A 25509-nucleotide genomic window follows, 5' to 3' on the forward strand; every position below is an offset into this window, starting at 1 on the left:
GCGGGATATTTGGTTGGTCAACAGGATTATACTGAGTGGTCCTGAAGGTATTAAGAAAAGAAGCAGGCTCCGAATGAGGTGGATTGACAATATTAAACAAGACTTAAACAGAATTGGCATTCAGTGGCATGAAGCAGCAGTGCACACTCAGGAGAGATACATTTGCAATAGGAAAATAATCAATCTAGTCAGAACTTTGTGACTGTTAGTTGCTTGAGGAACTTATTATATCTCATTTTCAGAAATTCTTTATGGACAGATTGATCAGAAAGGTGAAATGATGCTCCAAATTTCTGAATTGGGAATAGAAGAGAGCTTAGGCTTGTGTTGCAAAGCCTCTTGAATAGGAGGAGAGAGACATGATTAAGACATGTAAATTGGTCAAGATAAAGATTGCTACTACGAGCAGCAGTGATCTGTTCTCTAAGCAAAGCAAAGCTAGCCTATAGATTTGGAGAGGGATTTTGAAAACTGGAAATTAATTTTAAACTTTATACAGAGGTATAATTCCTATAACCATATTATGGAAGACTAGCCAGTTAAGTTGTCTATTTCTACTTGCCATATTGTTTAGCCTTGCATGTTACACTCTACCATGAATGATAACAAGTGTGCTTAAGTTTCAAGGAATTCATCTTGAACATAAATACACCTGCCACCTCAATTATGGTCAATCAGTTCTGGCACACCTTGGTTTGGACATCTTGCACAGAATGAACTGGAAAAGTACAATGGGTAAGTACAAACATGATCTTTAAAAAAAAAATAAATAAATAAAAAAAATCAGCAGCACTTCTAACTAAGCAATTGAAGCCCAATAAATATGGCAGCGTGAAATTTCCAAAGATATGGAAAACATTAATTTTTAGAACCTTCCACCTAATAGCCATGGCTTCCTACCTTCCCAGAGGGAATCCAATCCTATATGGGTGCTGATAGGTTGTCCAACTCTTCCACTTACTCTTTGTGCAGTTTATATAAATGCACTGCTACAATTTTTATATTGTATCCCTGATATCTCTATGACAGAAATATTGAATCATTAAACCAGTATTTAATTCATTATATATAGTGTCTTCATGCCTCAAGGGCTCACTTTAGTGAGTACGGGCATGGCAAACCCGAGGTACCTGATGCTGGACTATCCCTTACTTCATGTAATATACATCTGTTATATTATCTGTAGACTGGTCCCTCCTCTTCCTTCCTTGCTTCTTTCTTCTCTTCTTGCTCCTAACCCCCGATGCTATTAGAGTGAATTAATTTAACTACCTAGGATGTATGATCACTTATGAAAATGATAAAGATATAAACATAAAAACTGCAAAATATTTAAAAATAACAGGAGTAATTAACTCTATATTTAAACCAAACCTAGTTCAAAAACAAACCAGGCTAAAAGTATACAATACATTAGCACTACCAGTCTTAATGTATGGAAGCGAAATCTGGACAATAAAACAAAAAGACAAACAAAGATTAACAACAGCAGAAATTAAGTTTATGAGAAAAACTGCAAAGTATACCCTATTTGATCACAAAAGAAACGAAGATATTATGAAAGAATTAAACCAAGAACCAGTAATTGAAAAAATTAAAAAATATAAACATAGATGGATGGAACACGTTCAACGAATGAAAACAGAAAGATTACCAAAACAAGCCTTAAAGTACAAGCCATTAGGAAAAAGAAAACCAGGATGTCCTCTTAAACGATTCAACGATGACTTCTAAGGCCAGAACAGGCCATACTAGGCCTAAATCCTTGATACGTATGATGATGATGATGATGATGATGATGAATAACCACAGCAACATTCCTATAGATGATTAATGTAATATAATATTTTATTTAAAAACAACACTTATTTCAATTTAGAAAAGGAAATTAGATATACATAATAAAATTAATGCTGGAAAAAAAAAGTCTAATAATGTCCTGAAGTCTGTAGTTTCATGGTTACATAACAAATAATGAAGAATCCTTAAATCAATCCTATTTCATTAAATTAAGTAGACAATTTAAATTAGAAACAGTTAAATGTATTCAGTTATGGTATGTGCCGGTTTTATTCCATTTTCAGAGAATTCTTTGAGTTATATTGAAAATAATTTATGTATTCTGTAAAAAAAAGTTTAAAAACAATGAAATCAATTTTTTTCTTATGCTATTTAATGTCTTAATCTTATTTCGAAATAACTACTATAACACACCTTTCCTGTTCAGTATCTACATGAAAGGTACGCTCAATTACTGTCGTCCACTGAAGTCCTCTAATAATAAAAGTAAATGGCTTAGGTCGGTCCGCTTTCATTAACTGGCAGCCTAAAAATTAAATAAAATTTTCCATATTATCTTATATCATTTCCAAAGTATATCTGTAAAACATTACAATGAAACCAAATGGTAGCCTGAGGTGATGCCATTTGGTCTCTTCATTGTTTTGATTAACTTAACTTATGCTGAGGTAATAATTATAATTATCATCTGACCTCCATGGAGTCAGAGACTCATCATGGGAGGTACACAGTATTGTACACAATGCTCATCCAACCATGCTTTAAACTGATTCAATGTGTCTACATTCACAACACACTCAGGCAATGCATTCCACTCACCAATTACTATCAATGCAAAGAACCTGCTCCTTACCCCCTTCTGCTCACATTCTCTTCATACAGTTTCCAGCAATGGCCTCTTGTTCTATCCCCCACCCCTCTCTTCCTTCTATGGAAAATATCTTCCATGTCAACCTGATAACAACCCATGACTAGTTTGTCTCCATCATATCCTCCCCTTCTTCCTCCTATTCACGAGGCTTTGCAACTTGCATTCTCTCAATCTGTCCTCGTACTCCACATTCTAAAAACCACTGACCACCTTTGTGAATCTTCTCTGGACTATTTCCAACATATTCTTGTCACCATGAAAACTCTGTGACCAAATCTGTGCACAATAATCAATATGAGGCCTGATCAAGGCCTCATAAAATGGTATCATAACTTCTTTATTTCTGCATGTCAGGGTCCTTCAGATCATTGCCATTATCTGATGTGATGTCTTCACAACTTGTGCAATGTAGTACCCGAATTTCAGGTCCTTGTCCACCATCACTCTTAGATCTCTCACCTCCTCTACTTCCTTTAAAGTTTCCCCATTAAGTGCATACTTAGCAACCCATCACTGCTTACCAAATCTCAAAACCTTACACTTTGCAACATTGAACTGACAGTTCCACTTACCTGCTCATTCATGCAATCTATTGAAGTCCACCAGTAAGGCAATAACATTCACTTGACTAGGAAATTGTTTGCCCACAATTTCCCTACAATGAACAAGAATGGTCCCAAAACTGCTCCCTGCAGTACACCACTAATAACCTTCCTCTTTCGGAATATTGCACCTCCAAATACAACTTTCTTATATCTATCTGACAGCCAGTCACTGATCCAACTCAGAAGTCCGTTATCCAATCCGATCTGTTTCAATTTATTTGACAGTTTGTTGTCTGGCAGTTTATTAAAAGCTTTTGCAAAATCCAGGTGCACCACCATATATGCATCTCCCTTATCCAAGGTATTTCTCCCCTTGTTATTGTACATAAGCTAGTAAAACCTGATCGCCCTTTAATAAATCCATGCTGAAAACCACAGAAATTACTATTGTTATCAACCTATTTCTATATCCTACTTCTCACCAATCTTTCTAGTCCCTTCACAACTCCAGTTATATACAGATTGGGCTATAATTTGAAGCTAGGGCTTTATCACAACCTTTCTGCAGTGGAAAAATTTAACCACTCTCTGCTCCCTTGAAACTGTGCTGTTGTAAGACTCATATTAAACAGGCATGCCAATGCTACTGCCAATTCCCTTGAACATTCCCTTAGGATGCATAGTGATATGTCATCAAATCCTATCACCTTATTGACATCATGGTTATTTATTTCCTCAAGTACCTCCTGCTCACTCACAATTAAGCCATCCACTACACTTAATGTCCTCTACACTTAAGTTCCTCAAGATTCCACCCTGATCAGGATGAAACAGCATCATCATCAAATTCCTGACATGTACTATCCTCAAGGGTATGATAGGATATGATAGTACTACATGAAAAATTTACATCATTACTAACTTCCTATCTACAATTTTCCTCCAAATCAATCTGTTACCTGTCAACATTATCAGATCTTATATTTCTATCTTCTAAGGCACTTCTTACCATATCAATCCACCTATATCTTGGTCTTCCTCAGGGTCTTTTTCCTGCCAATCTGGCAGAGAAAACTTGTTTTGCTAATCTTTCCTCTCCCATTCTGTTTAATGAATGAGATTAACTCTGTGTTAGCAGAGCTAATCTCATTCCTGGATGCTAACAGTGTGAAGTTCTTTCCTAATATCCTCGTTTTTAATATGTTATTGCCATGGATGCCATCTGTTTACGTCCTTAATCTTTCTCCGGACTCTCATATGTGCGGTCTCTAGTCTTTGGTCAAGTGTTTTACTTCTAACCTAGCTCTAAGAACCATAAGTTAAAACTGGTTTGAACACTGTCTTGTATACAGCTAATTTAGTGTTTGACTAATTTCTCTCTTATGCCATATAAATTTATTCAGTTGACTTCCTACCATAAGAGCTTTGTTGATTCTGTTGCCTATTTCCATATTTAATTTACTAAGTAGCTGAAACATTTTACTTGTTCTATTGGTTCTCTATTCACGGCAGTTGATATTTCCAATACTTTTGCCTATTTTCATTGTCTCTGTCTTGATATTGCTGATTTTCATACCAAATTTATTACAACAGTTATTCAATTTATTCAGGGAATCTTGCAGACTTGTATTAGATATATTTAAAAGTATAACATCATCTGCATAAGGTAAAGAGCTGATTAACATCTCCAATTCTGATATCAGGTTTAATACTGCTTTCGTTTATGTGATCCATACAGATAACGAATAACAGGGGGAGGGATTTTAGATTCAATCTTTGTCAAAGATTTTAGATTCAATCTTTCTTGATTTGAAGCTGCTCTTGCCAGTCTGCCAATTTCTGACAGACTTGAAAGGTATTACTGTTGGATATTATAATATCCATATAACTACAAGTCTGAATAAATGGTGGTTGTTTCAGCAGATTCTACTATCTACATAGAGGAGGAACTCTATACTAAATGCACTGATTTTATCTAACAGTTGGTCTCAAAATTTTGTAATCACACTTTGTTATAGTATATAATATAATGCATAACGATTGTGCAAAGCACCTTCAATAAAAACAGTGATCTGCATAAAAATAAATTCACAAAATTTATATTTACATAACACATATATGGAAAAAGTCAATTTTAATATCAACTCCGCTACCCTGTGCCATATGTTAAAGATACCAAGCTATTTTAAACCTGGTTTTACTCCAGTTCCCAAGTAAGCAAACAGACAAATAAGTCAAGTTTGTGCCTACGTGGAGGTGCAAACTTGACTTATTTGTCTGTTTGCTTACTTGGGAAATGGAGTAAAACCAGGTTTAAAATAGCTTGGTATCTTTAACATTTATAATACCCAAGGTAAAATACTTTCTACATACACACACACACACACACACACACACACACACACACACACACACACACACACACACACACACACACACACACATTAATATTCCAGTAAACTTTCATGAAGTCTTCTAACCAAACACATGCAAAGGATTTATTATATATATAAATAAGCCTACCTTTAACTGTGAAATTGTTAAGTGGATCATCGAAGCCATGTTCTGGTTTATTTTTAAAACCAATAAGTGCACCATTATCAAGGAGAATGAAGTAACGTGGTCTCCAATTTTTTATATGCTCACCTACAAATAAAAAACAAAACAGTGCACTCTCTAATAGCTTATTATTATTTATAACAACCTAAGTTTGTTATATATTCCTCAAAGGTTAAAAAAAAAAAAAAATTCACCCATCTATCAGCAATACACTTCCTCTTCAAGAAAATGAATGACAGTCAGCACTTGAATATACAGGTATCCCTTGATTAACGAGATTAAATAATCCCTCGATGTTACTGCGTATATCAAAATCGCGTTAATCAAATATAATAATTAATGCTAAAAATTGCAATTCATCCATGATCGATTACTGTATTAATAATTAGTTTTATATAGTATTCTTTTAGGAAAGCTAAAATATTAACACAAAATAAATGTTTAATAAATGCTTGTACCTATATCAGTTACAGCAATTTTTATCAAAAAAAAAAAATTGTTATCAAGAGTCGTTTGAACGGTTTTAATTTTTTTTTCTTATCAGCATAAATTCTACAATAACAAGCAAAATGACTCTCTAGACCTCGGCAAACAAGCATTCTTCGATTAGCATCTGGATCCATATCCATTACTTGCTGCTTAAGCGATTCTATAGTGTGAAATATTCCATCCAGTTCGATTGTTATCTCCTTTGGAACCTCATCTTCATATGCACATTGTTGTTCGATTTCAAGTAAATCGTTGTCACTGAAATCTTTTGAATTTGAATCCAATAATTCTTTAACATCTTCTGCATCAACACCATCAAAACCAAGGTCTTCGCCAACCGCAGTGATTTCTTCAATCACGTTCACAGGATTTTGAAAACCACCTAAGTCATTAGCGCATTCTGGCAAAAGGTTTTTCCAAATAGGCTCTCATTCAGCTAGAAGACACTTGCTCCCACAAATCATGAATGTTTTTCAATTGCATGTTTAATGTCAAATTTTTTACAAACTTCTCGGAGCCTAACTGCATTTTCTCCTGTTGTTATTTCTACTGCCTTTGAGAATGTCTTTTAAACTAGGCTTTGAAAGTTGCAGTGACGCCCATTGTCCATGGTTTATAGCAATGATGTCGTATTTGATAGAATTTTGGTAAATTTAAAGGCACGTTAATCATAACTCTTGACGCATATATCAAGGGATTGTCGCAATTAATTTCGCAATGTTAATCAAATCCCGCATTAAGCAAGGGATACCTGTATATCCTATCTTGGCATAGCCAGATATATGCAATCCTTAGGAAATAAATAAGGAAATAAATAAGGAAAAATCAGAATTGATAATGCAGAGGACAATATCGGCAAATGCAAAAGAAAAGAGAGGAAAGAGAATGTTATCTGTTGGATTCATCTTTGCCTTTCCAGAAACCTTGAAGTCATTAGTCCAGAGGGCATCTCTCCAATTGTTCTCAATCATTGTGCTTCAGAGGTAACACCAGTCTCCAATCACCTCTATAATCTATTATACACTGTGATATTTATCCCAGTGTGTGTGTGTGTGTGTGTGTGGGTGGGTGTGGAAGCATGCACATATCCAGGCTATTCCAAAAATGGGAAATAGATGTCTACTGTTAAAATGCTCAACAATCATCATCACCTCAGTGCTCTCCAAAATAATGAAGAAAGTCATTAAATAGCCAACTTCTGCACTACCTAGATGCCCACCAATTAATTGGTAACTACCAATATGGATTCTACCATTCAAGATACACAGCTGACTTCTTGGCTTGCATAATCCACTACTGGACAGGTGCTATGAAAAGGTTCAGAGAAACTTGAGCTGTTGATCTTGACATTTCTAGAGCTTATGACCATGTCAGGCAGCAAGGCCTTCTTAACAAAATGCCATCATTTGGTCAACTTACCACCATCTGTAATTGGATTGCAGATTCCTCTATGACTGCTCACTGTGTGTTGATGACTCCCTCTCTTTGAGGTCACTACCAATGCAGGAGTACACTTCTTTCTTTCAACCCTTTTTATAGCCACTTCTAACTATCATCTACTCAAAAGAATTTTAAAAATGCAAGAAAACTCATGTAAAAACTTTACTACTGAAGAATTTTTACTAAGTATCAAAGGAAGTGCCAGTGCAGGATCACAGAACAGCAATTAAACAATAATAGATAATTCTAAAAAATGGCATGAGTACCTAATGTAAAATGACTAAATGAGGTCAATAATTTCATAACTTAGTAAAAAAAGTTATATAAATATATACATAAACAAAATAAAGTTAAGAAAAATTAGCATATTTATATGTAGACCTTCGGATATGATTGAGTTAGGACAATGAAGTAAAGCATCACATGTTTCTCCATAAAGATGTGCTATGAGAAAACTATTATGAAGAACTCTACTCTTGTTCCATCAGGTTTAGTATTGATAACATGCTCCACAAGTCCAGACTCTCCTGGTATTTAATATAAGCCTTGTGTTCTTCTAGACAAATAAAAGCAGATCTTCCAGTTTATCCAAATTAAGATAACCCACAAAAGCAAAGATTCTGGTAGATGTTGGGATAACTGAGAGGTGGAGGCTTGTCCTTAGAAGCAAGAAAGGTAAAAATTTTTCTGATAGGGCAAAAGGCAACAAAAATATTCAGCGATTTTAAAACCTTCACTATAAGATTCAGTAATGCCATGTACATAAGGGATAGGGATGAGACTCATTTCTTCTGTACTAGAAAAGGTAGAGTTATCATAACTTTAAAAGCTTTTTTGGATGAAAGAATCCTTAAAATCATTAGATAAAAAGGTGAATTAATATATATTAATTCTTTATGTAAAACTTTTCATCTGAAGAATCCAAAAAATCAGCAAGACGTACTGAAGTCTTTATAGTTCCAGCCTTTTGACAGGATGGCAATGAGATTCAGAGTAAATATATAACAGCCTTTTTCTAAAATACTGAAAAATGTAGGCTACCATCTATTGATCGAAGAATTAGAAGATCTGAAAGTACTAATTGGTTATTTACTTCTTCTAAGGTGAACTGGATCTTGGAATGAAGTGCATTTAATTTGGAAATAAAGTGCAGTAACTCAGAGGAAGATCCATTCCAAATTGCAAAAATATCATATGCAAATCTCCACCAATGTGTAGGTCTAGGTGAAATGTTATCAAAAATAAGTTGTTCAAACTGCTCTCATGAAGAAGTTGGCAATAGTAGGAGAAATAGGATTCTCCATGCTGATCCTTCAATTTTTTGATATAATTTGTTTTTAAAAGAGAAATAACCAAAGCATACAACAAAATGAAATAGTTTAACAATATCTGGAAGAAATTCTTTTTGAAATAATTTAATGAATATAGAAAATAAATATCAAGAAAGTGGCAAAATATTCTGGAGGTTGTGAAAGAAGCTTAGGAATGGAGGAAAGAGTGCTGTAAAAGGAGTTAGAGATGATAAAGGTGACATGAAAACAGGAGAAAAAGATAACCTTGAAGTATGGAGTAATTACTTTGAAAAACTGCTAAATGAAACAAGCAGTGATGACAGCACAGTAATAAAAAACACTGACCAGGCATGCAGTCAGGAATACATATCCATACTTGAAGTAGAAAAAGCCATCAAAAGCTTGAAATGTGGAAAGGCAGCAGGAGTAGATGATATTCGACCAGAAATGCTGAAGTATGGTGGTATAAAAGTCTTACAGTGGCTGCACTGCATAGTTCAGAAAGCCTGGACAGAGGGACGAATTCCCGATGATTGGAGTAGAGCTCTCATAGTACCCATATATAAAAAGGGAAATAAAACTGAATGTGAGAATTACAGAGGTATTTCCCTACTGAGTGTTCCTGGCAAGATCTATGCAAGTATACTTGAGAAACGGTTGAGAAGAATTGTGGGAGAAAAGCTTGGTGAAGAACAAGCTGGATTCAGGCCAAATAGAGGCTGTCAGGATTAGATCTTCACTTTATGACAAATAGTCGATAAAGCATGGGAATATTACAAAGATCTGTATTTAAGTTTTGTCAATTTGGAAAAGGCATATGACAAGGTGCCAAGAGAGAAGCTATTCAATACGCTGCAGTTATATGGCATCAATGGGGCATTATATCAAGCAATACTTAGTCTTTATTTGAGATGTAAATCAGCATTTAGAATTGAAGGAAGTACAGGAAGATGGTTTAATTTTAAATCTGGTGTGAGACAATGATGTACATTATCCCCTCTGTTATTCATTATCTATAAGGATCACATTATGAAGGAAAGTGGTATTAAACATGATATCAAAATTGGAGATGTTAATGTCAGCTCTTTGCTTTATGCGGAATACTTCTAAATAAATCCGCTGCAAGTCTGCAAGATTCTCTGACTAAACTGAATAGCTGTTGTAATAGATATGGTAATAAAAAGACAAAGACAATGAAAATAGGCAGAATCATTGAAAATGTCAACTGTGTTGTGAATGGAGAACCTGTGGGACAAGTAAAATATTTCAGTTACTTAGGCACGATTTTTACTGAAGATGGTAAATTACATATAGATATAGACAACAGAATCAGCAAAGCTGGTATGGTGGGAAGTCAATTTTATTCATATGGAATAAAAGAGAAATTAGTCAGAACACTAAATTAGCTGTATACAAGACAGTGTTCAAACCAGTTTTAACATATAGATCTGAGAGCTGGGTCAGAAGTAAAACACTTGACCAAAGACTAGAGACCGCACATATGAGAGTCCTGAGAAAGATTATAGGCATGAACAGATGGCATCAATGGCAATATCATATTAAAAACGAGGATATTAGGAAAGAACTTGACATTGTCAGCATCCAGGAATGCGTTACTTGAGCTAATCTCAGGTGGTATGGTCACTTAAACAGAATGGGTGAAGAAAGATTAGCAAAACAAGTGTTCTCTGCCAGGTTGGCAGCAAAACGACACGGTACAAAGTGCCTTAGACGATAGAAATATAAGATCTGATAATGTTGGAGTCTTGACAAGTAACAGACTGATTTGGAGGAAAATTGTAGATAGGAAGTTAGTAATGATGTAGTTTTTTTCATGTAGTACTATCATATCCTGTACACCCCTTGAGGGTACATGGCAGGAACTGAATGATGATGATAATTTAATTATGTCAGATTAAGAAATATTAGTAAACAATGATACAACATCTTAATTAATCATATCGGGATCATCATGTGGATGCTTCTGATATGATTTTAAATTTTAAAAATTTTTTAAATAAAATTTTTAAAAAAATTTATTTTTAAAATCCAAAGTGTTTTTCATATAAGTATTAGTTCTTCTAGTTGAAGTGGCAAGTAAATTGGATATGAAGAGAAATCTTATAAGTGGAACATCCTGTACAGTCTAAAACTGGTCTTAATGGAGTACCCAGTCTATGAACTTTTGGATGACCATTCAATCAAGGTAGATGACCAAAGAAGGTTTTAAGCGTTTTGATCTTCATTCCATTAGAAACATCATCAATAAAAGAATTAAGTCTATTTAGTTGACTACAGATAGGGTCAGATGCGATGGGGCTATAAGTTGAATAGTCTCGAAGTAATAGATTTTTCTCTCATACTCTTTACTTTCCTGAACAAAACAGCCTTTCCTTTATCAGTCTTAGTAATAATTGAATTGTTGTTATGCTTCAGTGATTTCAACACTTTAAATTTAAATAAAGAAAGATTAGGAACAGAGGCTTGGTGCTAAAAATAATTTTTTCACTTTCAAAATTAATTTTGTTAGCTGTTTTTAGAGATGTGGATCGAAGACCTTTATCTATGCTATGAAAAAAAAAGTCCATAAGAAGTCCATAAGGTGTACCATTATTGGGAGAAATGGCAAAATCACGTCATTTTGATAAAAAACAGAGTTCATCCTGTTTTAGTGTGCCAGAAATATCCATGTCACAGACATAAGAACCAGTGACATACACCACTTAAAATTATCATGAGAAACATTAAAGACACACTGCGAAGAGATTCTACTATTTCATCCCATGATGAAATAGTAGAATAACGTTAAAAACTTCAGCTACTAAACAGAATCTGAAAGTGATCATGATAGAACTGATTTCTCTATTTAAGAGATGGCAAGATTTTTTAGCTTAGTAAATTTGATAATTTAAAAGTGAACTGCTAGCTTTTAAGTAAATCCAATGGACTTCAGGAGACCTATGAACTTCTTTTATTTCACAATAGGTAGGAATAAATCGAGCCATTTTATGTTTTAGAAATATAATTCTGAGACATTATTCGTGTACATAATTGGCATTACTAAGGAAAAAAACATAGAAACAGGTACAATCTTATTAAATAATAAGTACATGAAAATAGCATCTTATTAAATAATAAGATGCTATTTTCAGGCAATAATGATCAAGGGAAGGAAGGAGTAGCAATAGCATTCAACACCAAACATGAAGATTAACTTCTTGATTAGAAGGCAGTTTCAAGTAGAGTTATGTTGGCAAAGTTCAAAATAGAAAAATGAACAACGAAACTTAGTTGTGCTATGTTTCCACAGAAGATTCATCTAAAGAAGTGGAGGAATTTTTTACTTTACATCATTAGAACAGACAACTGACAAAGAGAAAATGGAAAAAGTGGTCCTTGTAGGAGATCTGAACAGCAGAGTAGCGACTGAATCCCACCATGCATATAGGAACATTTTGGGAAACTTTGAAGAAAAGGGCAAAGCTAATAATAATGGTAAGCATTTACTGTACTTCTGCTCAGGACAACGGACTAGTCATTACTAACACAGCTTTGTGTACAACTTTGTTTCAACATAAAGATGTACACAAGCTCACATGGAGAGAAGACACAAGAAATAAGAAAAGCCTCACTGATTAGGTCACAGTGATATCTTCATGCTCATTCAGGATACAAGAGTGTACAGAAGATTTGAAATTGGAAGAGACCATTACTTAGTACTAAGCAGGATAAAAATGGATATCACATTGAAAAGAACAGTATGTAAGAAAGTTTTTAAAAATAATTAAAGTTGAGCAGCTTTTATAGGTAAATTGTAGACTCATCTATGCAAACATTATTGAAAAAAAATTTGCAGCAGTTTGAAAACAAGAACCAAACCATGAAGTCTCAGCTTGGTAGCAAACTCTGAAAAAGACATTGACTAATTCAGCTAAGAAGGTATATGATGAAGTTGTCTGCAAGAATAGAAAAATAAGACTATCATGGTGGACATAAGTAGTTAAAGAAGCAGTTCTGGGAAGAAAAAAAAAAGAAAGCATATCTTAAGTTCCTAGCTAATAAGTTCGGCATATACCCTAAAAGAATATATAATAATGATTAATTATAATCATTAAAATAATTAAAATCATTATAACCATCATGTAGTGCTGGATTAGTAACCTGAATACCCACTGGAGGTACATATCAAAATATTGTTCATCATCATCATCATCATCATCAAATTCCTGCCATGTACCCTCAAGGGGTGTACAGGATATGACAGTACTACATGAAAAAATTACATCATTACTAACTTCCTATCTACAATTTTCCTCCAAATCAGTCTGTTACTTGTCAAGACTCCAACATTATCAGATCTTATATTTCTATCGTCTAAGGCACTTTGTACCGTATCAATCCACCTATATCTTGGTCTTCCTCTGGGTCGTTTTCCTGCCAACCTGGCAGAGAACACTTGTTTTGCTAATCTTTCCTCTCCCATTCTATTTAAGTGACCATACCATCTGAGATTAGCTCTGCTAACGCATTCCTGGATGCTGACAATGTCAAGTTCTTTCCTAATATCCTCATTTTTAATATGATATTGCCATTGATGCCATCTGTTCACGCCTCTAATCTTTCTCAGGACTCTCATATCTGCGGTCTCTAGTCTTTGGTCAAGTGTTTTACTTCTGACCCAGCTCTCAGATCCATAAGTTAAAATTGGTTTGAACACAGTTTTGTATACAGCTAATTTAGTGTTCCGACTAATTTCTTTCTTATTCCATATGAATTTATTCAATTGACTTCCCACGATACCAGCTTTGCTGATTCTGTTGTCTATTTCTATATTTAGTTTACCATCTTCAGTAAAAATTGTGCCCAAGTAGCTAAAATGTTTTACTTGTTCCACAGGTTCTCCATTCACAACACAGTTGACATTTTCAATGATTCTGCCTATTTTCATTGTCTTTGTCTTTTTATTGCTAACCTTCATACCATATCTATTACAACAGCTATTCAATTTAGTCAGAGAATCTTGCAGACTTGTAGCGGATTTATTTAGAAGTATAACATCATCCGCATAAAGCAAAGAGCTGACATTAACATCTCCAATTTTGATATCAGGTTTAATACCACATTCCTTCATAATGTGATCCATATAGATAATGAATAACAGAGGGGATAATGTACATCCTTGTCTCACACCAGATTTAACATTAAACCATCTTCCTGTACTTCCTTCAATTCTAACTGCTGACTCACAACTCAAATACAGACTAAGTATTGCTTGATATAATGCCCCATTGACACCATATAACTGCAGCGTATTGAATAGCTTCTCTCTTGGCACCTTGTCATATGCCTTTTCCAAATCAACAAAACTTAAATACAGATCTTTGTTATATTCCCATGCTTTCTCGACTATTTGTCGTAAAGTGAAGATCTGATCCTGACAGCCTCTATTTGGCCTGAATCCAGCTTGTTCTTCACCAAGCTTTTCTTCCACAATTCTTCTCAACCGTTTCTCAAGTATACTTGCATAGATCTTGCCAGGAACACTCAGTAGGGAAATACCTCTGTAATTCTCACATTCAGTTTTATTTCCCTTTTTATATATGGGTACTATGAGAGCTCTACTCCAATCATCAGGAATTCGTCCCTCTGTCCAGGCTTTCTGAACTATGCAGTGCAGCCACTGTAAGACTCTTATACCACCATACTTCAGCATTTCTGGTCGAATATCATCTACTCCTGCTGCCTTTCCACATTTCAAGCCTTTGATGGCTTTTTCTACTTCAAGTATGGATATGTATTCCTGACTGCATGCCTGGTCAGTGTTTTTTATCACTGTGCTGTCATCACTGCTTGTTTCATTTAGCAGTTTTTCAAAGTAATTACTCCATACTTCAAGGATATCTTTTTCTCCTGTTTTCATTTCACCTTTATCATCTCTAATTCCTTTTACAGCACTCTTTCCTCCATTCCTAAGCTTCTTCAACAACCTCCAGAATATTTTGCCACCTTCTTGATATTTATTTTCTATATTCTTGCCAAAGTCCTCCCATGACTTTTGTTTAGCTAGTTTTACACACTGTTTAGCTTTCTTACATTTGTCTCTGTATTCTGTAAGAGTAAAAGCTGACTTATTTGCCAGGAACTTTTGATATGCTTTCTTCTTTTCCTTCACTGCCTCTTTAACTTCCTGTGTCCACCAGGGAGTTCTGATTTTTTTATCTTTGCACACAACCTCACCACATGCCTCTCTGGCAGAATCAATCAATGTTTCCTTCAGAGTTTGCCACTGAATCTCCAAGGTTTGATTCCTGTTCTCAAACTCTTTCATTTTCTTTTCAATAATATTTCTGTATTTTAGTCTACAGTTTACATCTGAGAGCTGCTCAACTTTTATTCGCTTTAAAACTTTCTTACATGTTATTCTTTTCAATATGAAATTCAATTTTATCCTGCTCAAGACTAAATAGTGATCACTTCCAATTTCAAATCCTCTGTACACTCTGGTGTCCTGCACCAGGGAGAAAACATCACTATCAACAATAACATAGTCAATGAGACTTTTCTTATTCCTAGCCTCTTCTCTCCATGTGAATTTGTGCACATTTTTATGTTGGAACATGGTGTTAGTAATAACCAGTCCATGTCCTGAGCAGAAATCCAACAGATATTTGCCATTATTATTAGCTTTGCTCTTTTCTCCAAATTTTCCCAAAATATTTTTGTATGTCTCACAATCATTTCCTACTCTACTATTTAGATCCCCAACAAGGACCAACTTTTCCTTTTTCATTGTGTCAGTTGCTTTTTCTAAATATTGTTGATCATGATAAATTATAAATTCTGAAATCAGAAGTATAATTAGGAGACTTATAGCACCTCCATAGTGCAATTAGAAGAATGATGGTATACTGCACCCTTCAAATGGAAAAGGCTTAAGTTCAATACTCGTCATGATGAGAGGAATTTTTATATGGGCTTTTTCATTTGAAGGTGAGTTAGCTGATCTCATACAGAAGTAGCATGGTTTTTTCCTCCCAGAAACTCTGGTTTTTCATCCCATGCAAGAAAGGCAAATCACTTTCAGAACACACACAATTGACAGACAAAAAAAAATACTTTTTTTTTTGTGGTGATGGGTGGTAGATGGCATTGATCGATGGTAGTTGTATTAATTTTAGCAGGAAAATTAAGTAGCAGGGAAGACAGTGCGATGTGTGTAACAGAGTGGAGTAGAGTGCCCTCCTGTAACGAGTCCTAGGAGGTGTCATATAATAATAAACTTTACTAAGTTTATAGGTCTCCTAAAGCTAGGTTACTAGACATCCAGGATTGGGCCGACAGTCCTAGATTTGTAATTACGTCGAGGGCTGTGTCCAGGATTGAAAGTCCAGGATCTTTAAATTACCAGTGCTTATGATTCTCCACAATAATTCTACTTGTGTGTTTGATGTTTGTGTCTGTAGAGTCTGCTACCTTTTTTTTTTTTAGTTTGTGTATTCCTTACTTTACTTATCATGGAAAAGAGAAAATGCAGTTTCAATGAAAAGTTGCAAACTGAGTATAAGTTTTTAAAACCTTTTAATGACAGTGATTGCTTCCCTTGTGTACAACTGAGAAGTCCCCATTACACATTATATAATGGAGATTTCTCAGTCACACACAAGGGAAAAAGTGATGTAGAAGATCATTTAAAAGTACTAAACACAAGAGAGCAGTAAGTAGTGTTTCCTCTTCTAATATTGCTGCTTATTTTTATTGAACTGATGCTACTGATGATGACCTTAAATATACTGCTAAAGAAGCCATATTTGCTTATCATTCTGCAATGAATGAAATCAGTTTCAAGACAGACTATACACCAAATTAATTAAAAAAGTTATTCAAACCAAAATTTTCAGCCACTCACAGAAAAACCGAAGCAATAATTATAAATGTGATATAGCTATTAATTTTCAATGAAATGTTGGATGCTTTAAAAACTGTTAGCTACATAATTGTAACAATTGATAGTTCAAATCATAAAGACATAAAACTAGTCCCTATAGTGGTCCAGTACTTTAGATCACAGGATTCAGATAAAACTCTTACATTTTGAAGATGTACCAGGAGAAACTTCAGACATCTTGTGTGATTATCTTTTGAAAAATATCAAGAAATACTCTCTTGTTATAAAGGTGATATGTTACTGCACTGATAAAACCAATACAAATTTTGGAGGAATAAATAGGAGGGGCAAGAAAAAATGTATAGGAAAAAATTGAAAGAAGTTTGTCTCGTCTTGTTCTAGGCATTGGCTACTTGGCACATATAGTAAATAATTGTTCAGATTGCTGCAGATCCACTACCTGTGGATATTGAAATGATAGTAATTAAAATATACAAATATTTTCATATATACATGTATACACAGTCAGAACTACTCAATTTAAAAAATAGTCTATAAGAATTTATAGACATCGAATATACAATAGTTTTGTCTCACAGTAGTTCATGATTTTTGGGCAGATTTCCTGCAATACAAAGAATTTTATATATATTTGAGGGTCTAAAGTCACATTTTCTTTCAAGCAAACAATGTCCAAAAATTTTACAAGATTTTTTTTGAAAATCCAGTAAATGAAGTATATCTTTTGTTTTGCATGGAACTTTACAATTATTTCAAACTAATCACAAGTGAGTCCAATTATATAACTGCAACAGATGTTAATGAAATATTCTGAATTGGAAAATAAACTTAAAGAAAAATTTTAACATAAATTTGTGCCATTTACCAAAACAACAGTTAAGTTAGTATGAAATGGTGAAATTAATCAGAAGATTTCTATGATCAGCAAGTTTTATGAAGTCAGTATAAACTATTTACAGTCCTGGAAGAAGAGTAATGAACAGGCGGAAAAATTTAATTGGATATTTTTAACTTCTGATGTGAACTGGGCTGATTTATAACATTGTGCAAATTTTGTTAATACGATAGTACATAATTCAGTAAACATAGATGAATTATTTGATGAGAGGTCAATGCTAAACACAGTTGTACAACAACTAAAACAAGAATGGACTCAGAAACTTTAAGCATTCAAGATAAATGGTTGTCTCAACTATCAGCAACATTTGGTCACCAGAAAGAGGTTGATTGCAGGTGTCAACAGTAAAGGAACTTTTAAATGTGAAAGTGAATTCCAAATATTCTTGTAGTGAGTTTTATGACCATTTAAAATCCAACAAACCATTTTTAAGGAAAATACTATCTAATGAAAAATATACTGGAGTAGAACAGAAACAAGAAGCCTGGCCATCCACATCATCTTCACAATAGACCTGCTGCAGAAGGCATGAAATCTACTTTTCAATATTTTGAGTAATTGTTGGTTGAGTTCCTTGCTCTATGATTTCCTATTATTTCTTCATACCAACTTTTGTTTGCCATGCAGGGTGTATAATATAAGTCATCAACTTTCTTAATATTGAAATTAATTTTTCATGAAGTAAAATAAAAATAAATCAGCTAATGCCTTTTATTCCCTTATAGGGCGAGGCCTTTATACCCAATCTAGCTTTTGGAGACTAATCGGGCAGTTCAATCTCCACCAGTAGCCATCAGTGATAGCTGGCCCATGTCTAACACTAAGTATAGGCGGCCACTAATGAAGAGACTGGCAAACAAGTGCTGCTATCTCTTGGTACCTAATCCTAATAGGATATGTTACTGTCTGAAATAACGTGGGTACTACGGTCGATTTTCTTGAGTTTACAGGATGAAAAACCCACTTGCCCATGCCAGAGATCGACTGACTCAGGAACCGGTTGAAGATAGGCTTAGAAAAAGTTCCTCCAGTTGGCAACTAGACTTAAACATAAGTCTAAGTTCGAGCGACCAAGAGTAGAGGACGCAAGCACCACTTCCGCTGAGCTACACAGGCCTCCTGGATTATCTTTCTTAAAATATGGTAATCCTACCTAAAGCGCACCAGATTTACTTATAGGCTACAAGTCACTTCAACTTTATGAAGCAAAAATCTTTAGCACTCTTAAATAGAGAAACTGATTCTATCAAGATCGCTATGGCATCTGTATTACTGGCTAAAATTTTTAATACTACTCTATGCATTTCACCCACTTCTTGCCAACGTGTTTTTAATGCTTCTCATGATGATTTAAAACACAAGTTCAGTTCACTTGTAAGCAACTTTAGAAGTAGTACTCATAATGTCTGATGGATAGATTCATCATCAGTATTTCCGACTGTTCACTCACACAGGCTGAAATTTTTTGTTTTTATCAAAAAGGACACGATTTCACCATTTCTCCCAATAAGGTACCCCTTATGGACTTTTCTCACAGCATAGATACAGGTCATTGATCTTTATCTCTTAAAACAGCTAAAAGATTCATTTCAAATGTGCAAAAATTCTTTTTAGTGCCAAGCCTCCATGTCCTAATATTTTTTACTGAATTTAAAGCACTGAAATCATTGAAGAATGACAATTTAATTATTACTAAAACTGATAAAGGAAAGGCTGTTGTTGTTCAAGATAGAAAAGACTAAAAGAAACATGTCTCTATTATTGAAAGTTTATTTGAAAGTTTATTTTTCACTTGGTTAGAGTATAATAAAATTAGTTTAATCCTTTATCCAAGTGTGAGCAAACAAAGTTTGCGCCTGAAGTATCTTCAGGACTAGGGTAAGGTGATACCACACCAGGTCAACTCGTTGCAAAGGTGGAGAAAGATACCAACACTCCTATCTCAGTATCTCCTATAATGCAAAACACATCTCCTTGCGGATATGTCTAATGTTATGCACTAATGTGGCCCTTCCCTTAATGCATAACATTAGACATATCCGCAAGGAGATGTGTTTTGCATTATAGGAGATACTGAGATAGGAGTGTTGGTATCTTTCTCCACCTTTGCAACGAGTTGCCCTGGTGTGGTATCACCTTACCCTAGTCCTGAAGATACTTCAGGCGCAAACTTTGTTTGCTCACACTTGGATAAAGGATTAAACTAATTTTATTATGTCTCTATTATTTCAAGACTATTCAAACTTATAGCCCTTCAAATCTGATGCTACCTGTAATCAGCTAAATAGACTCAATTCTCTTATCGATAATGTTTCTAACTGGGATGAAGATTAAAAGAAAAAGCTTAAAACCTTTGGTTGTCCATCTTGATTGAACATTTATCCAAAAGTTCATAAACCAATAATCCACTAAGACCAGTTGTAGACTGTATAGGAAGTCCCACTTATATTTCTATTCTTATCCAATTTACTTGCCATTTCAACTAGAACTGATACTTGTATGGAAAACACTTTGGATTTTAAAAAGAAAATTTCTGATCATCTGGATGCTCCCGATAAGATGATTAGTTCAAATGTTGAATCATGCTTTACTAATATTCCTTTATCTGACATCACTGAATTACTTCAAGAAGCTTCCTTCAGATAACTATTTCATTTTGTAATAAATTCTGGTTATTTCTCCTTGCCAACTTCTTCGTGACTATTCTTTTTCAGGAAATAACACATATTGAAATATTAATTATTATAACCTTAATTAATACTTTATTTTGGAATTGTTACATTGCCATCATCAGGGATCACAAAAAACAATGATATGTGCATGTAAAATTAAACACTGGGCAAATGAGATTGAAGAAAATTGACCAAAGTCAGGCCTAGAATCCTAAGTAGAAAATTATGGAGACAACTACCGTGTTAGAGCAAAACTTATATAAACCAAAATGAACACTCGACATTTCGACTTTCATATCAAGGTCATCATCTGGAGCATACACATATATACAGAGAAACAAGCTGCATTACAATCTACATGGTTTGCTAAAGTTACTGACCAACCTGACCTCTGGTGGGGAAAAATAACACCTTTACTACATTAACGCAAGAGTCCTATTATTATTATCATCTATTAGGTTACAAAACTGAGTTGGGGAGCAACATGCTTATATATATATATATATATAAATAAAAAAGAAAAAGAAAAAAAACTGTGATTATACATATAAAATTTAACCGATTGGTATGGAATAGTTTCCAATAAAAGCTGAAAATTACTTCAAGTCCTAAAGTATGCTAAATACTAATTAGGCTGAATATGTACCATCCAAATTCTTGGAATTTTAATGCCACCATTATTGTTGAGATTAGGGTGGTTAATCAGAATTTCACAGGCTTCTTTAAAATTTCTTTCATACCAGGTTTTTGTATGATGTAAAGAGCAGGTACTTTTCCAATCAGTTTGGTAGGGTGCTGAGAGTGTGATCTGAGAGGCATGCTCACGAAATTGTTATATTTAATGTGTCCTTTTTTTTTTTTTTTTTTTTTTTTACATATAGGGATTGTACGTCCAGTTTCATTAATATAAGATAAGTTACAGGTGCAGTAGATGTAATAAACTCCAGAATGTGCCAATGAGAGGAGAGGATCCTTAGAGGAGTTGAATATGTTTTTTTAATTATAGGTGGTTTAAAAGTGACATTGAGATTATAATAGTGTAGGATTCTATTGATTTTTCTGATAACCCTTTAATGTATATGGGATGGCTATGGTTTTACTGTAATCTATATTCTTTTTTGATGAAGTTTTATGAAGAACTTTATTAATGGTATTTTTGTTATAGCCATTATTTATAAATTGTTGTTAATAAGCTTTAATTCTTGTTTAAGAGCTTGTTGATTAGAGCAAATTGTTATAGCTCTGTTTTTAAGGGTGTTAATGACTCCAAATTTTGCAATGGGTGGTGATATGAGTTATCATGTATATATTGGCCAGTATGTGTCAGTTTGCAGTAAACACAGTGAAGGATAGACTGCCTGAGGGAAGACGTGTGATGACCAATGTATCCAGGAACGGGAGCAATTTCTGATTTTCAATTTCGATAGTAAATTGTATGCATTCATGTTGTTTGTTCAGATGGCTAAGGAATGTGTTTAATGTTTGTCAACTATGTGGCCAGATAACGAAAACATCCAACATATCTAAGTCACACTGTAGGTTTTAGAGTAAAGGAATTAAGAGCACTTTGTTCAAAAGCTTCCATATAAAAGTTAGCAATTGGGGGGGGGGGGATAGTGGCGAGCCCATGGCCGTACCCTTTTTTTTTGTAGGTAAAATTTATTTTGCCATGAAGTAACTGGAACGTAGTACATGGACAAAGAGGGCCGTAATGTCAGGCAGAAATTTGTTCTGTAGGAGAATTGTGTCACTGATTGGGACATTTGTGAAAAGGGCAGAAACATCAAAACTGACTAATAAACCATCTTTGCTGAGTGTTATGTTTTTAATTTTGTTTATAAAGTGTTGTGTGTTCTAAGGAATCCTAAGTGGGACCTCCTAGTGGGTTAGATAGGGTGGTTTTGGTTGTTGAGCTAAAGATCTTAGGATGAGTGCTTCCCAAATTTGGAACAGTTTCATGCACCGAAACATGAGGAGGTTTGGAAAGTTTTTCAGGGCTGAGATAAATTCAAGGAATAGACTTTCTTATCTAAGTCACATATAAGCAGCAGTGTAATAGGGAGGCTTTCTTTGAGAGTACCCTGTGGTGGGTGTAAAAAGCATGGTCAGCAAGTCCCGAGTTGCTGTAATGATGGAACTAGATGTAGTCCTTATGTTCAAAAATTCTGATATTGGCTGTCCTGCCTGGCCATAGCAGGACAGTTTGAAGTAACCTTATTGCAAGGGACCTGGTAGATCTAGGGAATGTAGCTGGTCTTAGTGGAGCAGATAAGGGATGCCAATTTTTTATGTCGTCTGTAAGCGATTGTAAGGTTGTATTTCCTTATGATTTTTGTTAAGGATTTTTCCTTAACATTTTTCCTTGAGTAATCTCTGCCCTGAACAGAGAGAGAGAGAGAGAGAGAGGAGGGTTGCAGTTACAGAGTTTTAATTTTTTGGGGGAGATTTTTTGGGGATTGTAGCCATTGGCTAATAAAGTGTTGAGAATATGGTCAAATTTAGTAGTTAGGGCACTGTTATCAGAACTGATTAATTTTTCCCTGTTACACAGGGTTTTTATAATCCCATATTGTTGGGAGGGACAGTGACTGCTGATGAATATATCTACCTGTATGTGTGGATTTACTGTAGACAGAGAATGCCAGGGATCCATCAGGCAGGTGTATAATCAGGGTGTCTAGGAATGGGATACTGTTGTTGTTTTTCATTTCTATGGTAAACTGGATCCTGGGTGTTGACTGTTTAGATGTGTGAAGAAAATGTGAACAGGCCAAATGAAGTACATCATCATCAATATAGCATAGTCAGACAGTGGGTTTGTGTAGGGCAGAGTTTAAGGTTTTTTCTTCCAAGATCTCCACATAAAAATCCAATAAAAGATCTCCACACATATCATCCTTCTCCAAAGAAGACCAGCTGGCAATAGTAGGTCAGTGTGCAACTGCAAACTGTCCTACTATGGCCAATGTATAAGCCTATCTACCATAACTTCTTTACGGAACACTTTGAACAATGTATGGCCAATGTATAAGCCTATCTACCATAACTTCTTTACGGAACACTTTGAACAATGTACTTTTGATAAAGTACACGGCCTGGTTGGCTGAGTGGTTAATGTATCCACTCTCCAGCCAAAAGGCTGCAGGTTCGAATCCAAGCATGGGCATGGATGTTGTGATTGTCTGTGAAAGTACTAGTGGTGGAAGTTGGCAGTAGATGGCATTGATGTTAGATGATGAAGGTTGGTGGAGTAGTGAAACAAAGAGTGGTGGAGTAGATGCCCTCCCTCGATGAGTCTTTGGACTCCCTGGAGGTGTGATGTAATAATAATATTTCTCCTAGACCTACACATTGGTAGAGAATTGCAAATGATATTTTTGTAATTTGCTCTAATCAACAAAATTATATGCACTTCACTCCAAGATCCAATTCACCTTAAAAGAAGTAAATAACCAATTAGTCCTTTTAGATCTTCAAATTCTTCATCAACCAGATGGTAACGTACAGTTTTCAGTTTTTCAGAAGACTATGCTGAATCTCATCACCATCCTACTCAAAGGGCTGGAACTATTAAGACTTTAGACATAGATCTCATATATTAATTTATTAATATATATATATATAAATTATTAATACATTAGTTTTTTCTTTCATCGAAAAAAGCTTTTAACAGTTTTGCTATCTCTACCTCTTTTGTACAGAAGAAATAACTCTCATTCTGATCCCTTATGTGCATAGCAATACTGAATCCATAGCAAAATTTTTAAAACCATTGAATATTTTTGTTGCCTTTTGCCCCATCTCGTTTCTCTAAAGACTAGCTTTCACCCCTCAGTTATCCAGGTATCTACCAGATTCCCTGTTTTTGTGGGTTATTTTGGTCAAACCAGAAGATCTGCTTTTATTCATCTAGAAGAATCCAAGTCTTATATTAAATACCAGGAGATCAAGTAGTCTGGACTTGTGGAGTGCTACTGACACTAAACATTGTTTATTGGAACAAGACGAGAGTCCTTCATAATAGTTGTTTCTTCATAGCATATCTTTATAAAGAAATGTGCGAAACTTTACTTGTCTGTTTTAACTTAAAACTGTTCCGAAGGTCTATGTCTATCCCCTTTCTGGGAGATAGTAATTTTTAAATATGCTAATCCTTTCTAACTTTATTTTGTTTATGTATATATTTATATAATTTTTTTTAATAAATTGGGATATTATTGATCTTATTTAGTCATCCTACATTAGATACTCAAGTGCTGTTTTTCAGAATTGTCTACTATTGTCAAATTTTTGCATTGTCAGGCAAACATTCTACAGTAATAAAGTTTTAATGCGAGTTTTCCTTTGTTTTTAGAATTTTTTGAGCATTCTTTTAATTATGCCACTCACGGTATTTCATTATTAAAATTTATATAATGCACTATCCGAAATGTTGAAATATTTTAAAGATGGTAGGTGGATGAACACTTTGTACAAAAATAGTGAAATATGGGTGAAAAGATGTCTTCAATAGAAAGGCACATCAAATATTTTGGAGGATGAGGAAGCTGTAGATGTATGTGCTTGCACAAAAATCAAAAGTCAGTCAGTTAGTCCATGACAGACGTGTATTCTTGTAGCAGTACATTTCTTTAGGTTGTTTTCATCCTCACTAGAGAGAACATCAAAATCAGTATTTAAGGCACATATGAGCAACCCCCGGCCCGGATCCGGCCCTAATCTATTTCAGCGAAGTTTGTCTGATTTGTGGTTGGAAAAAACATGGTGTGTTCTACTAACTCACATTAAGCTGATGTCATATGACTTGCACAAAACACACACTGTTTTCTCCAACCAAGGTCTCTTTTCAACTTTGACTAGCGGCATGTGTCAACATGTTACAACGTGTCAGTTCAGTACTTGCGTAGGTGTTGTGCTTTGTTCGGTGCCTGCATTGATGTTGTGTTCTGTTCAGTGCCTGCGGTGTAGAAAACAGTTTTGTTTGACAGTTCTGAATATCATTTATAAATTTGGGACAATGTCAGGGGTTATTGCAAA

At 34.6% G+C, this 25509-nt stretch overlaps 1 protein-coding gene across 3 annotated transcripts in view; it reads right to left on the reverse strand.

The window, feature by feature from the left end:
• Positions 1-25509, reverse strand: part of Akt (AKT serine/threonine protein kinase) — a 236926-nt gene that overhangs the window by 155231 nt on the left and 56186 nt on the right. For all 3 annotated transcript variants that reach the window (XM_090399753.1, XM_090399751.1, XM_090399754.1), the window contains exons 4-5: positions 5740-5862; positions 2215-2326 (exon numbers count right to left, since the gene is read on the reverse strand). In XM_090399753.1, coding sequence (XP_090255879.1) covers positions 2215-2326; positions 5740-5862 — 235 coding nt within the window. The remainder of the gene's footprint in view (positions 1-2214; positions 2327-5739; positions 5863-25509) is intronic.

Source organism: Typopeltis vanoorti, chromosome 10, assembly GCF_054136105.1.
Source record: "Typopeltis vanoorti isolate ZY-2024b chromosome 10, IOZ_Tvanoo_1.0, whole genome shotgun sequence".
NCBI classification, from domain to species: Eukaryota; Metazoa; Arthropoda; class Arachnida; order Uropygi; family Thelyphonidae; genus Typopeltis; species Typopeltis vanoorti.